This window comes from Hyperoodon ampullatus (genome assembly GCF_949752795.1).
Source record: "Hyperoodon ampullatus genome assembly, chromosome: 9".
Taxonomy (NCBI): domain Eukaryota; kingdom Metazoa; phylum Chordata; class Mammalia; order Artiodactyla; family Ziphiidae; genus Hyperoodon; species Hyperoodon ampullatus.
Window position 1 is genome coordinate 86,560,726 of NC_136922.1, and position 13,949 is coordinate 86,574,674.

The 13,949-nt window shown below is 39.6% G+C and overlaps 1 protein-coding gene across 2 annotated transcripts in view; it reads left to right on the plus strand.

Annotated features, from left to right (window-relative positions):
* Positions 1–1,078: 1,078 nt before the first annotated feature.
* The window catches only part of KLHDC10 (kelch domain containing 10), a gene marked incomplete at its 5' end in the record, with an annotated part of 52,728 nt that continues 39,857 nt past the window's right edge, over positions 1,079–13,949 (plus strand). For both annotated transcript variants that reach the window (XM_079711792.1, XM_079711793.1), the window contains one exon: positions 1,079–1,253. In XM_079711792.1, coding sequence (XP_079567918.1) covers positions 1,079–1,253 — 175 coding nt within the window. The remainder of the gene's footprint in view (positions 1,254–13,949) is intronic.

Sequence of the window (13,949 nt, forward strand, 5' to 3'; positions counted from 1 at the left end):
GAAAAGTTTTGTTTCCCTTGAGGAATTAATATGGTTTTCCCTTACCACTCATAAACGTCAGTGAACAATCTGTTTTCCCACTTTGCACTGTGCCCAGTAAGTTCAAAGCCAAACATTCTGTTTAATTTTGGAACAATAGGAATTCCTGATCTGTACATCTACATTTTCTTTGATCTTGATCCTCCGTACCTGTTCCTGTCTTCCAGCTGATTCAAATTTTCTATGAGCAAAAAGGAATTTGAACAAAAACATTTACATAGCCATCAGTCATCTATGAAAGAACATTTTTCTTGGGACTCTTAATTCACTGCTGGGTGTTATTTTAACAATCCTAACGTAATAAGCCTGAAACGGCTTCTCATTGGGGTCTTAATTTGTATTCTATGATTACTGGTTAGCTTGAACATCTTCCCATGTTTGTTAACCAGGTTTAAAACTGTTTGTTTGCTTGGGACGTGGCTTATATTGAATTAGGGAGGAGTTCCGCCAGTCGACTTAAAGACAAGACAAATGAAACCTCATTCTTACAGTTAAGCTTTGACTCCACCCCCTGTTTTTTTCCCCTCGAAGAGAGCTCTTTGTGTAGTGTGGGAAAGGGATCTCAGCCTGTAAAGCTGGCAGAACACAGTACTGCCTCAAAATATCTGTATTATGTGCGTGTCCCGTTCCTGAATCCTGACACGCCTGGAGTCGCCACTGGGACTTTCTCTGCAGGCGTGGCCTCTCTCACTCGGCCTTCGATTGGCTCGCCTGATCCCGCAGGAGTCACCGCGACGCGGGCTTGCTTAGCGCGGTGGATGCGAGTGATGAGTGGCTGCTTCTGCCTTTCTCTCCCCCCACTTTTTTTTTAGCCATAGCTATGGTTACCACGTCTCTCCCCGCCTCCCTCCACCTACCAAGAAGACAACTGGCCATTGGTTCCCTGTCACCAAGTCCATCAGTCATTGGCCGCTGGTGAGACAGGGCGCTCCCCCTTCCCCTGTCTCCCGGGTCTCTTGAGGAGCCCAGGAAGGAGGCTCGGCTAGTGCCGCCGGGCCACGGGCTGCCGCGATCGGGTTGCAGCGGTCGTTAGCGGGTCATGTCGGCCGCCCAGGGCTGGGACAGGAACCGCCGGAGGGCAGGAGGCGCCGCAGGCGGTGGCGGCGGCGGCGGCGGAGGTAGCGGGGCCGGCGGGGGCAGTGGGGGCAGCGGGGGTCGGGGGACCGGCCAGCTCAACCGCTTCGTGCAACTCTCCGGGCGGCCGCACCTGCCAGGTGAGTCGTAGGGCACGATCCTGACAGCTCGCGGGCGCGGCGGGAAGGTGACTGCTACCTTTTCTTTTCTCTCTGTCTTTCTTTTCCTTGGGAGGAGGAAAGGCAGGCCCCACGCATAGCAAAGCGACTGGGGCTTAGAGAAAAGGAAAGGTGTCTTTGAGGTCGGGGAGGGAACAGGAGCACAGCGGAAAATGAAAGTATTTTTGCTCTGTTGAAAGCTCTGTGCTGAGAGTTGTGTTTTCTTTTCAAAGGAGAGACCGCTGTCTCATTGACATTCTCAAATGTTTCGCTTACTCGGTTCCCAGTCTCGTCCTCTTCCGCAGTTTGATCTTGTAAAAGAAAGACATTGGCGCCTAGCTGTGGGAAATTATTTTTGAGAGAAAAGGGAAGAGCATCCCAAAGAGTGATTTTTGTAAAAAAAAAACCCACCTCGAGTGTGTAAGAGTTAGGCATTCTGAAACAAGAAAGGAGGAGAAGTGGGGTGGGTGGGAGGTGGGTGGGAAACAGAACCAAGAGAATTAGGGAAAACTAGTTGAATTATTAATATTTTGGAAGGTACAGAGACAGAATAGATAGTGTGTATGGATTTTAACGGGAGAAAATGAAGATCAGGAATATACTCAGTGACAAAATTATGCAGTGTCTACCATATGAAAACAGCTGATTAGAACTGGAAAAATGTACCCAGTGTGATTATTTCACGTTTTTGCCTACAATTTCCTATCCTTGTGTCCTTGTGTTCAAATGCCTTGAAAGAGAGACAAATCAAATCGATGTGTGTGTGCAGCAAATTTAAAGAACTGCATTTGTAAGTGAATATTCAGTATAGTAGAATGAAGGTGTACTGCCCAGAATGTCAGATATTATATTGGGCAAGCTTATTTTTACCATGACGAGAACTATCAAGAACGTGTTTTAATCTTTCACCATGTTTTTTGTGAATAAGATTGAAGTTGATTTTATCAGTGATATATTTGTTTAGCTGATGAGTTTTGAGAATATGAGGGTTTTTGAATTGTGTTTACTACCATGCCTTGTACTTCTAAGTAGTCAAAAATTATTATTTGATTAATTTGAAGATAAAGGGAATTTTGCATATTCAATGAGACAATTGCTTGTGTTTGTGATAAGGTTATTGATGTATGCTAGAAATGCACATGAATTCATTTATATGCGCCATTAAAATTAACAGTGAAGCAGTTTTAGTCAAATATATAATACATCAAAAGTTGGGTTTGAGATGATAGTATCAGACTGGGTATTCTTAAAATTGCTAAATATATGGTCTTTAACATGAAAAAGAAAAAAAGGAGAAATCTTTTTTTCTTACCCCAAATTAATAGCAAAAAATTTCATTTTTGTGTATTGACAGGTTAGAAGATAAATCTGTTACAAAAGACTCTAACCAGTTTGTCCTCTACTACTGCAATCTTAGGTCTTTGATCTTAGATTAATTATACCATAGGCTTCATATAGGCATTCCCAGGCTCGAAGAAACTGGTTGGTGCACTTCCTCACTGCCACCACCTGATGGCAGTGGAGGCCATAATTTCTGAAAAGGGGGTTCGGTGTGGAGCTATTTCTGCATTCTCTTGGCACACAAGGCCAAGAACACCCGTTTGTTCAGAGGTGAAGATAAATGCGTTTAAACTGTGAAAATTCATGCAGTGGGGCCATCAGCTCTTCTTTTCTGCTTTCTTTTCTCCTTGACTGTCACTTAATTCTTGCTTCCCCAAGTAGGAAGCCTCTGTCTTCTCTTCACTCTCAGAATTAAGAACATCTGATATTTCAGTATATACTTTGAAATTCTTTCACACCAATTCTTTATTTTTACAAGTATTGCATTTTAAGCCTTACCTCTCCCCTTGATTGAAAGATTTTTATTTTGATATGTTTAAAAAGATGTTAGGTGATGGGGAGGGGTAGAAATCTCTAGGCCTGTTTTATGGCTGACCATGGAGGTTAAAAAATAATAAGTTTTTGAGCTAACTTTCTCCCACCTTTGAATTCTAATCCCATTTTCCATTTTTCATCCTTCTCTAGCAAGATTTTCAGATACTGGGCACTCAGAACCCTTTCTTACTTTTTTGCACATCTACCCTCTCTCTAGCCCCCAAAGAAACAAAACAACAAAATCAAAACAACCTGGTCTTGGAGTGTTCTCTCTGTCAGTGATAGCTCTTTATTCCTGCAGTTATACAAACCTGAAACTTGGGCATCCTCCTTAAGGGTTTCCTCTTCCTTGCATTTCAGGTGTAATCAATCACCAAGTCCTGTTTATTTTATTTGTGCCAGTCCATGCTGCCATCATCTCTGATTTAGGTCTCCTGCACCAGCTTTCTAAGCAGTCTTCCTGCTTCTACTCTGGCCCTCCAGTTTGTACAGCACACTAATCTTTTGCAAGCGCAAGTCTGTTCTCATCTCAGCTTACAGCCCTTTACTAGCTTTTCACCACTCTTAAGATGAGGCAAAAATCCTTAACATGGCCTACAAGCCACCACACGGTCTGGCCCCTCTCTAGCTCTCCAGATAACCCTACATCATGTTGTCTTGCTCTTTGATCTTTTTCTACCTCCTTAGATCATGCTCCCTTCTGCCACAGTGCCACTGTACTTACTATTCCATCATCCAGCAACCCTCTTACTCCTCCTTCTATTCTTTTTTTAAACTTATTTTCCATTGGATCTCAGCTTGATCACACTGTGGTTTTCAGGGAAGTCTTCTCTGACCTTCTATTTGTTCTTTTCTCCCTATACACACTCATGCTATCATGTGGTTCTCCTTGGGCATATATTACCATTTGTGTGTGATTCCTTTATATGCATGACTTGCTACTTTTTATATATATATACACACATATACATCAAATATATATGTTTATATACATGTATACTTACACACACATATATGTTCTTAAATTCTAAATTAATACATTGGCATTATGTGTAAGCAATTAAGTTCTTGTGAATGTGATTGGTTAGTGTGGTTCAATGCCCTGTAGCCCCATTGACTCTGGACAAATGGATACAATCAACTTCTTAAACATAAAAATAGTGGACTAGACTCTGCATCCACGGTGACAGCACAAATAATGTTTCATGAAACCTTGTTTGAGCAGCTTCTTACCTTTTTTCTGTCTCCTAAAATACAATAGTGATTATGTGTTTGCCCCATAGGCCAAGAAATTCATAGCTTCTTAGTCCTGGATTTCTCCTAACTCATAATCTCTGTATACGTGGTAAAGAACAGGGACAGTGCTCTCTGTAGAATAAGTATGCAGGCGTAGCGCTCAGGGGCAAGGAGATCATGGGGACAATGAACCCACATTACTATTGTGATTTAACTGTGTGAATTTGAGTAAATGCCATGTGTTTCTTGGGGAAACAGTTAAACATTGTTGCTAATGTAGGAACTGGAAAACTGACAAAGAGGAGGAAAAATGTAACAATTGGTAAAGCTGGGAAAAATAATACTGAAAATCTTAACTTAAAAATTTTCAATGTGATATATGTTCATGATTTGTCATACAAATGGTACAAATGGTAAAAGGCAGATTTTCCTTCTTCCTTTGACCCAAGCTAATTGGCTTCCTTCCCTAGAAGCAACTAATTTCTTGTGTATCTTTCAGAAAGGGGTGTGTGTGTGTGTGTGTGTGTGTGTGTGTGTGTGTGTGTGTGTGTGTGAATGTAGGAGGGGAGAAAAATGGTAGCATTTCTTTGTTTGGATGGGCATTTAAAACGTTTACAGTCTTGCTAATCCAAAGGATGATACAGTTAATATCCCTTTAGAGTAAATTGCTAGACGTACAATTGCTGGGTCAAAGGATATGTGCTATTTAAATTTTGGTAGATATTGTCAAATTGCCCTTCATAGACGTTGTACCAGTTTGTGTTCCACTATTGGTGCTGGAGTTCTGGCTTTCCATACCTTTGGTAACGGAGTGGGTTATTAAACTTTTTTTACATTGCCAATTTAAAAGGTATATTTTTCTTCATCTTTTCAATAAATATAAGAACCATACAGCCATATTTGTTTCCTTTATTTATAACATCTGTTTATCATTCTTATTCATCTGGTTATATTTTTTGTTCATTTTTCTACTGGGATGTTTAATATTGTTTATAGGAGCTCTGTTTTATGGAAATTAGTTGCCTTGGTTATGTGTTGCAGATATTTGTCACAGTTTCATTTAGCTTTTAACCTTGTTTATGGTATATTTTTTCAGCAGAAATTAAAGTTTTTTTGTAGTTGTAATTATTAATCTTTTTTTTGGATTTTAGGGGTTGTCATAAGAAAGGCCTTTCCTATTTCAATATTTCTAATTAAAATTAAAATTCTTGTGTTTTTCCTGGTAATTTTATAATTTATTTATTTATTTTTATTTTTATTTATTTATTTTTTTTGCGGTACGCGGGCCTCTGACTGTTGTGGCCTCTCCCGTTGCGGAGCACAGGCTCTGGCCATGGCTCACGGGCCCAGCCGCCCCGCGGCATGTGGGACCTTCCCAGACCGGGGCACGCACCCGTGTCCCCTGCATCGGCAGGCGGACTCTCAACCACTGCGCCACCAGGGAAGCCCTATAGTTTATTTTTAAGTTAAGTTATTCATGCAAAATTTAAGTTATGGGCTTCCCTGGTGGCGCAGTGGTTGAGAGTCCGCCTGCCGATGCAGGGGACACGGGTGCGTGCCCCGGTCTGGGAAGGTCCCACATGCCGCGGGGCGGCTGGGCCCGTGAGCCATGGCTGCTGAGCCTGCGCGTCCGGAGCCTGTGCTCCGCAACGGGAGAGGCCACAACAGTGAGAGGCCCGCATACCACACACACAAAAAAATTCCTGTGTCTGTGACTACATTATCACTTTACTCATTATCACTTCTTATTTTGTACATGTGAGGCCTTGCCCTTTTTTGTTTGTTTGTTTTTTTTAGAAACAGCTCTTGGATTTTTTTAAAAATAAATTTATTTATTTATTTATTTACTTTTGGCTGTGTTGGGTCTTCGTTGCTGTGCATGGGCTTTTTCTAGTTGCGGTGAGCGGGGGCTACTCTTGGTTGTGGTGCACGGACTTCTCATTACAGGGGCTTCTCTTGTTGTGGAGCACAGGCTTTAGGCTCACAAGCTTCAGTAGCTGTGGCTTGCGGGCTCAATAGTTGTGGCTTGCAGGCTCTAGAGCGCAGGCTCAGTAGTTGTGGTGCACGGGCTTAGTTGCTCCATGGCATGTGGGATCTTCCCAGACCGGGGCTTGAACCCGTGTTTCCTGCATTGGCAGGTGGATTCTTAACCACTGAGCCACCAGGGAAGCCCACTCTTGGATTTTTAAAAAAATTAGTTCTATTATTTTTCTCTCTTTTCTTATTTATTTATTTTTTCTTTCATGTTTTAAATCCTTCCTTTAGGTTTCCTTCGGTTTATTTCGTGGTTGTTTTTCTATCTTCTTATGTTAGATGCTTAATGTTCTTTTCATTCTTTCTAAGTGTTTAAATTATGAGTTTTCTTCTGAATACTACTTGAGTTGTGTCTTGTAGGTTGTAGGCTTCTTGTAGTTATTTTCTAAATATTTTGCAGTTCAATTATTTATTTATTTTCTTTAGCACAATAGTGGTTAATCCTTTTAAACTTTAACATTTCCATTCCTGTGGTTTTAGTAGCTTTATTGAGATACACTTCACATACTATACAATTCACCATTTAAAGTGTTCAATTCAGTGGGTTTTAGTATATTCAGATTTGTGGAATTATTACCACAGTTATTTTAGAACATTTTCATCACTTCAAGAAGAAGCCCCATGTCCTTTATGCTGTCACTCCCTTATCCTCCTGTTCCCATCCTCCCCTACCCACTATCACAGCTCTAAGCAACCATAATCTACTGTCTCTATAGATTTCCTTATTAGGGACTTTTTCATATAAATGGAATCATAGAGTCTTTTGTGACTGCCTTCTTTCACTTTCCATACTATTTTCAAAGTTTATTCATTTGATGCAGGTATCAGTACTTCATTCCTTTTTCTGGTTAAATAATATTCCATTGTATGGATATATACCACATTTTGTTTATTCGTTGATGGAAATATAGATTGTTTTCACTTTTTGTCTATTATGAATAATGCTGCTGTAAACATTTGTGTACAGATCTGTGTGTGGAGATAACGTTTTCGTTTCTCTTAGGTATATACCTAGGTATAGAATTGTTGGGTCCTTTAGTAACTCTGTGCTCTATGTTTAATCATTTCAGGGACTGTCAAACTGTTTTCCAAAGTCGCTGAAATTTTACATTCCTACCAGTGGTATAAGAGGTTCCAGTTTCTTCACATCCTTGTCAACACTTGTTGTTATCTGACTTCTTGATTTTAGTCATCCTAGTGGGAATGAAGTGGCATCCCATTGTAGTTTTTGATTTGCATTTCCCTGATGTCTAATGATGTCAAGCACTTTTTCTTTTTCTTTTCTTTCCTTTCCTGCTTTTTTCCTTTCTTTCTGTTTTTTTTTTCTTTTTTGAAGTATGATTGACATTGAGTATCTTTTCATGTGCTTGTTGACTAATTGTATGTCTTCTTTGGAGAAATGTCTATTCGATCCTTTGCTCAATTTTTAATTGGATTATTTGTCTTTATTATTGAATTGTAAGAGCTCTTTGTATATTTTAGGCACGAATTCCTTATCAGATATATGATTTGCAAATATTTTTCCTGTTCTGTGGTTGTCTTTTCACTTTCTTAATTGTGTTCTTTGAAGCATAAAAGTTTTAAATTTTGATGAAGTCCAATTTATCTCATTTTTTTTTTTGTTGCTCTTGCTTTTGGTATCATATCTAAGAATCCTTTGCCAAATCCAGGGTCATGAAGAACTTACCCCTTTGTTTTTTTCTAAGAGTTTTATAGTTTTCCTCTAACATTTATGTTTTGATTCATTTTGAGTTAGTTTTTATGTTTGGTTTGTGGTAAAGGTTATCTTAACTGACTGTCCTGTTGTGCCAGCACCATTGTTGAAAAGACTGTTCTTTCCCCCATTGAATGGTCTTGGCATTCTTGTTGAAAATCAGTTGACTTTAAACATGTATAAGTTTATTTCTGGATTCTTGATTCCATTAATCTATAATATCTGTCCATGTGCCAGTACCACACTGCTTCTGTTACTGTTGCTTTGGAACAAGTTTTGAAACCAGAAAGTGTGAGTTCTCCTACTTTATTCTTTTTGTGTTTTTAATATTTATTTATTTTTTATTTGGTTGCACTGGGTCTTAGTTGCGGCTCGCTGGCTCCTTAGTTGTGGCTTCAGGGCTCCTTAGTTGTGGCTTCAGGGCTCCTTAGTTGTGGCATGTGAATTCTTAGTTGCAGCATGCATGTGGGATCTAGTTCCCTGACCAGGGATTGAACCCCAGCCCCCTCCATTGAGAGCACAGAGTCTTATCCACTGCACCACCAGGGAAGTCCCTCTCCTACTTTATTCTTTTTCAGGTTTGTTTTGGCTATTTTGGGTCCCTTGCAATTCCATATAAATTTGAGAATCAGCTTGTCAATTTGTATGAAGAACTCAGCTGGGGTTCTCATAGGGATTGTGTTGAATCTGTACATCAGTTTGGAGATACCACCATCTTAATAATGTTAAGTCCTCTAATCCCTGAACATAGGATGTTTTCCCATTTATTTGGATCTTCTTTAATTCTTTCAACAATGTTTTATGGTTTTCAGAGTTTGTTTATATCTTTTTTTTGGGGGGGGTGAAAACAGTATTTAAAAAAATTTTATTGGGGCTTCCCTGGTGGCTCAGTGGTTGAGAGTCCGCCTGCCGATGCAGGGGACACGGGTTCGTGCCCCAATCCGGGAAGATCCCACATGCCGCGGAGCGGCTGGGCCCGTGAGCCATGGCTGCTGAGCCTGCGCGTCCGGAGCCTGTGCTCCGCAACGGGAGAGGCCACAACAGTGAGAGGCCCGCGTACCGCAAAAAAAAAAAAAAAAAAAAAAAAAAAATTTTATTGGAGCATAGTTGTTTTACAATGTTGTGTTAGTTTCTACTGTACAGCAAAGAGAATTGGCTATACTTATACATATATCCCCTCTTTTTTGGATTTCCTTCCCATTTAGTTATATCTTGTTTGCCTTTCTCAGTCCTGTTGTCCAGGTCCTTTACTGTATTTTCAACAGTGTTTGTACTCCTTTGTGCTACTTACAATGAAGATTTCATTTCTGCATTGGTTTTATTTTTTTCCTTCCATTTCTTTTCTGCTCTCTGCCTGCTAATATTTCATATTTCTCTATTATCTATCTTCCTCAAGTTAGAATCACTTAAGTCTTTTCTGCCCCTGAAGGATCATTAATTTTGGTAAAGCTTATTGTCTTCCACCTCCTACCACCACCAGTATAAAAGGAATACAGCTCTCATAGCAGCACTATTTACAATACCCAAGATAAGGAAACAACCCAAGTATCCATCAACAGATGAATGGATAAAGAAGTTGTGGCTTATATATACAATGGATTACTACTCAGCCATAAAAAAGAATTTAATTTGGCCATTTGCAGCAACATGGATGGACTTGGAGGGCACTGTGCTAGGTGAAATAAGTCAGACAGAGAAAGGCAAATACTGTATGATATCACTTATATGTGGAATCTAAAAAAACACCTCAAACTAGTGAATAAAGCAAAAAAAGAAGCAGACACAGATACAGAGAACAAACTAGTGGGTACCAGTGGGGAGAAGGAAGTGGGGAGGGGCCATATAGGGGTAGGAGATTAAGAAACTATTAGGTAGAAAATAAGCTACAAGGATATATAGTACAACATGGGGAATATAGCAAATATTTTATAATAATTATAAATAGATTATAATCTTTAAAAATTGTGAATCACTATATTGTACATCTGTAAAATATATAATATTGTATATCAACTATACTTTGATTTAAAAAAAGGAATACAAGCTCATTATTAAAATTTGGAAAATATTGAAAACTTGAAACAAGGGGAAAATCATCTACAGTAAATCCACATAGAGACAACATTTTGATATTTTGCTTTCCTTTTAGTTCTTTATCAGTGAATTATGTTTTATGTAATACAATATAAATAAGTACATATTACTAGTAGCAACTTGGGATTCTCCTAAAGCTGTTCTATATTTAAATGTTTTACTCATAAACACTTATTTATGTTTTCTGTTATTTTATCAAGTAGAATCTGTTTCTTTGCAATTTATCATATTAATAACCTTTTAGGCTTTTTTCTAGCTGATGTGCTATTTTACTTCTTTCCTTCACAGCCAAGCTTTCAGAAAGAATAGACTCTTGTTTAATTTCTTTTTTTCCTCTTCAGTCTTTTGCAGTCTCTCACTTCTACCTGCATCATTCTACTCAAGTGCTCTTGGTAAGGTAATAACTTCCTAATTGACAAATCCATTAGTATCTCTTAGTCTTCATCCTACCCAGTTTCTCTAGATTTTGATTTTGACTACCTCCTGTACTAAAGCCTGGGAATACATAACTAGACACCGTCTGTATTCCTAAAGAGCTCTTAGTTATCCTTTTTATTGCTTGAATTTCTCATTAGTTTTTCTTTATCTGCCCCTTAGTATTGACATTCAAGAGTATATGTTAGTTTGTTTGTTTCCCTCCTTATTCTTATGTTTTCCCCTTGGTGATATCATTACTATCCTGACAACATCCAAATCTGTCTCCAATCCAGACCTCTTTTCCTAGCCTGTTTGCCATTGCAACCCAAGTGACTGATGAGTGCCTTAAATTCAGCATGTCTGAAAACAATTTCATTATCTTTCCTGCCAAACCTGTTCTTCCCTTTATGCTCCTTATCCTAATTTAATGGCTACCTCATCAATTTAGTGAATCAAGCCAGAAATCTGAGAATCACATTAGATTCCTTTCTTTTGTTCACCCCTTATCCAATTGGTCATAAAGTCGTGTCAGTTTTTCCTCTTTACTCTAACTTTTCTGTCTGTCCTTTTCTACCTCTCCAGCCTTGCCATTTATGTCCTTCATTTTATATTTCAGCTATAGATCTATTTGCCGTTAGTTGCCTTAAATTCTTGGAAGAAGTTAGGTTGGGAGAGATTTTTTTTTTTAAGTTGCAGTTTCCTGCAGTACCACACTGTGTCATGATTCTGCACATAACAGTTTTTCTTCCTAGATTGCCATTCTTCTACTGTCTTCTAAGACCCACCCAAGTATACTTTATACAGCTTTTTTTCTATTCTCTCTTTTAATACAAATAAGTTACTTGTACTGAGTAGTTACTGCGTGTCTGCCTCTGTTCAAGGTGTTTTGCAAGTATTAATTTATTTAATTCTTATAACTTTGTGAGGTAATTAACTTGCTCATCCCCTTCTGTGATGAGGAACTGAGGCTTAGAGAGAAGCTACAGAACTTGCACAAAGTTTATACAGCTAATGTCAGAGTTAGGATTCAGACCCAGTCTGTTAGACTTCACAGTCCATGCTATTGTGCCTCTTCTTTGTGTCACCACCTTCCTTTCTATATACAAAGGATCACAGTAATTATACTGAATTCCAAGTATTTGTTTTCACACTTATCTGCTTACTAACAATGGGCTTCTTAAAGACAAAAATAATGTCTTATTCTCTGTCACCTTCCACAGAGACTAGAACACTGCCCCGCTTATAGCAGACTTTTACTAAATGTTTATTGAATGAGTTAGTAATTGTCAATGTCTATAGTTATTCATGCAAAAGAGTTGAGCTTAGATTATTTTACATTACGTAAGTCTAAATACACTTTTTTTTTTTTTTTTTGCGGTATGTGGGCCTCTCACTGTTGTGGCCTCTCCCGTTGCGGAGCACAGGCTCCGGACGCACAGGCCCAGCGGCCATGGCTCACGGGCCTAGCCGCTCCGCGGCATGTGGGATCTTCCCAGACCGGGGCACGAACCCGTTTCCCCTGCATCGGCAGGCGGACGCTCAACCACTGCGCCACCAGGGAAGCCCTAAATACACTTTTTTAACCTAGGAATTTAGCACATACAATTTTTGTGTGGTTTTTCCAAATACTTTTTTTTCCAAGTACAATTTTATGTTTAGTATTATCAGAAATAGTTGTTGCATCCTTCCATCTGTGCCTTGATTCCATCCCTTCCTGCCTTTTCAGAAAATTTACATTTTTGTCACTTATCTGTGTCTTCAACTTCATTCTCTCCATCAAATCATCCCTACAGCATTTGAGCTTTCTCAAGCTTTATATCTCTGGTCTCTCCCTTTTCTTTCATAACCAAGTTCGTGAAAGCATTGACTAGAGTTGCTGTCTTCATTGCCATATGTCCCCATTGTCTTTGAAGTAGCTCTTGCTAAAGTCACAAATGACTTACGTGTTGTCAAATCAAGTGGTTGATTTTCAGTCTCCATCTTACCTGATCTCCTTTCATTTTGAAACGTCCTTTTTCCTTGGCTTCCTTGGCATCAGGTCTGGTTTTCTTTTTATGTGTCTGGCCTCTCATACTTAGTCTTCTTTGTTGATCCTTCTTCTTTTACCAGACTTTTAAGTTATTGGAGTTCTCAAGTCTTGGTCCCTTGCCTCTGCCCTTCTTTTTTCAACTTATTTTAGGTATTCTCTTCCAAATCCATGGTTTTCTTTTTTTTTTTTTTTTTTTTTTTTGCGGTACGCGGGCCTCTCACTGTTGTGGCCTCTCCCGTTGCGGAGCACAGGCTCCAGACGCGCAGGCTCAGCGGCCATGGCTCACGGGTCCAGCCGCTCTGCGGCATGTGGGATCTTCCCGGACCGGGGCACGAACCCGTGTCCCCTGCATCGGCAGGCGAACTCTCAACCACTGCGCCACCAGGGAAGCCCCTGGTTTTCATTTTTCATTCATATGCTAATAAGGCCACTTTGTAACTTCTGCCCAGATCTCTCTTGAGGGCCAAATACTTGCTTTCTCCATGTCTCCACTTATATGGCTTTTACCCCTCAAGTTTATCACGTCTAAAACTGAATTTGTGACCTTTTTTTATTCTAAGAAGGGGAGCTACTGGACAGTTTTAAGCAGGGGAGTATGTGATGTGATTTACATTTTTTAAAGCTCTCTCTGATTGCCGGGTGGAGAATGGATTGTGGGAATTGGTAAAAATGAAGCATCAAGGCCATTTAGAAAAGTATTGCAGTAGTCTCCTAAAAAGATGATGGTGGTTTGGAGTAGGGTACAGTGGTATAGGTGGTGAGAAGTCATTGAGTATGAGATGTATTTTGAAATACATAGCATTAACAGGATTTACTGTGAAATATGAAGGAAAGAGAGGGATCAGGATGACTCCAAAGTTTTTGTCTTGAGCAACTTGATGGATGATGGTGTCATTAAATGTGATGGAGCAGACTGAGAGAAGCAGGATTGTGAGGGGTCAATCGAGAGTTCTGTTTTGGCTGTGTTAAGCCTGAGATGCCTGTTTGACCTCCAAGTACAGGATATAGGGAGGCAGTCTTCATATATAAATCAAACTCAAGGGAGAGGTGGAGGCTCAGGATATAAAGTTTGAAATTCTTAGCATACAGATGGTATTTAAAGTCACTGAATTAGGTGAGATCACCAAGAAAGATTAAATAGAAATAGCAGAAGAAGACTATAACTCTTGAAGGTGAGAAGGAAAGGAGAAGCAAGTGAGGAAGTTCAGTAAAATAGGAGGAAAAGCAGGGCTGCTTGGTTTCACAAAGGCCAAGAGAAGAAATTCTTTCAAGGAGGAAG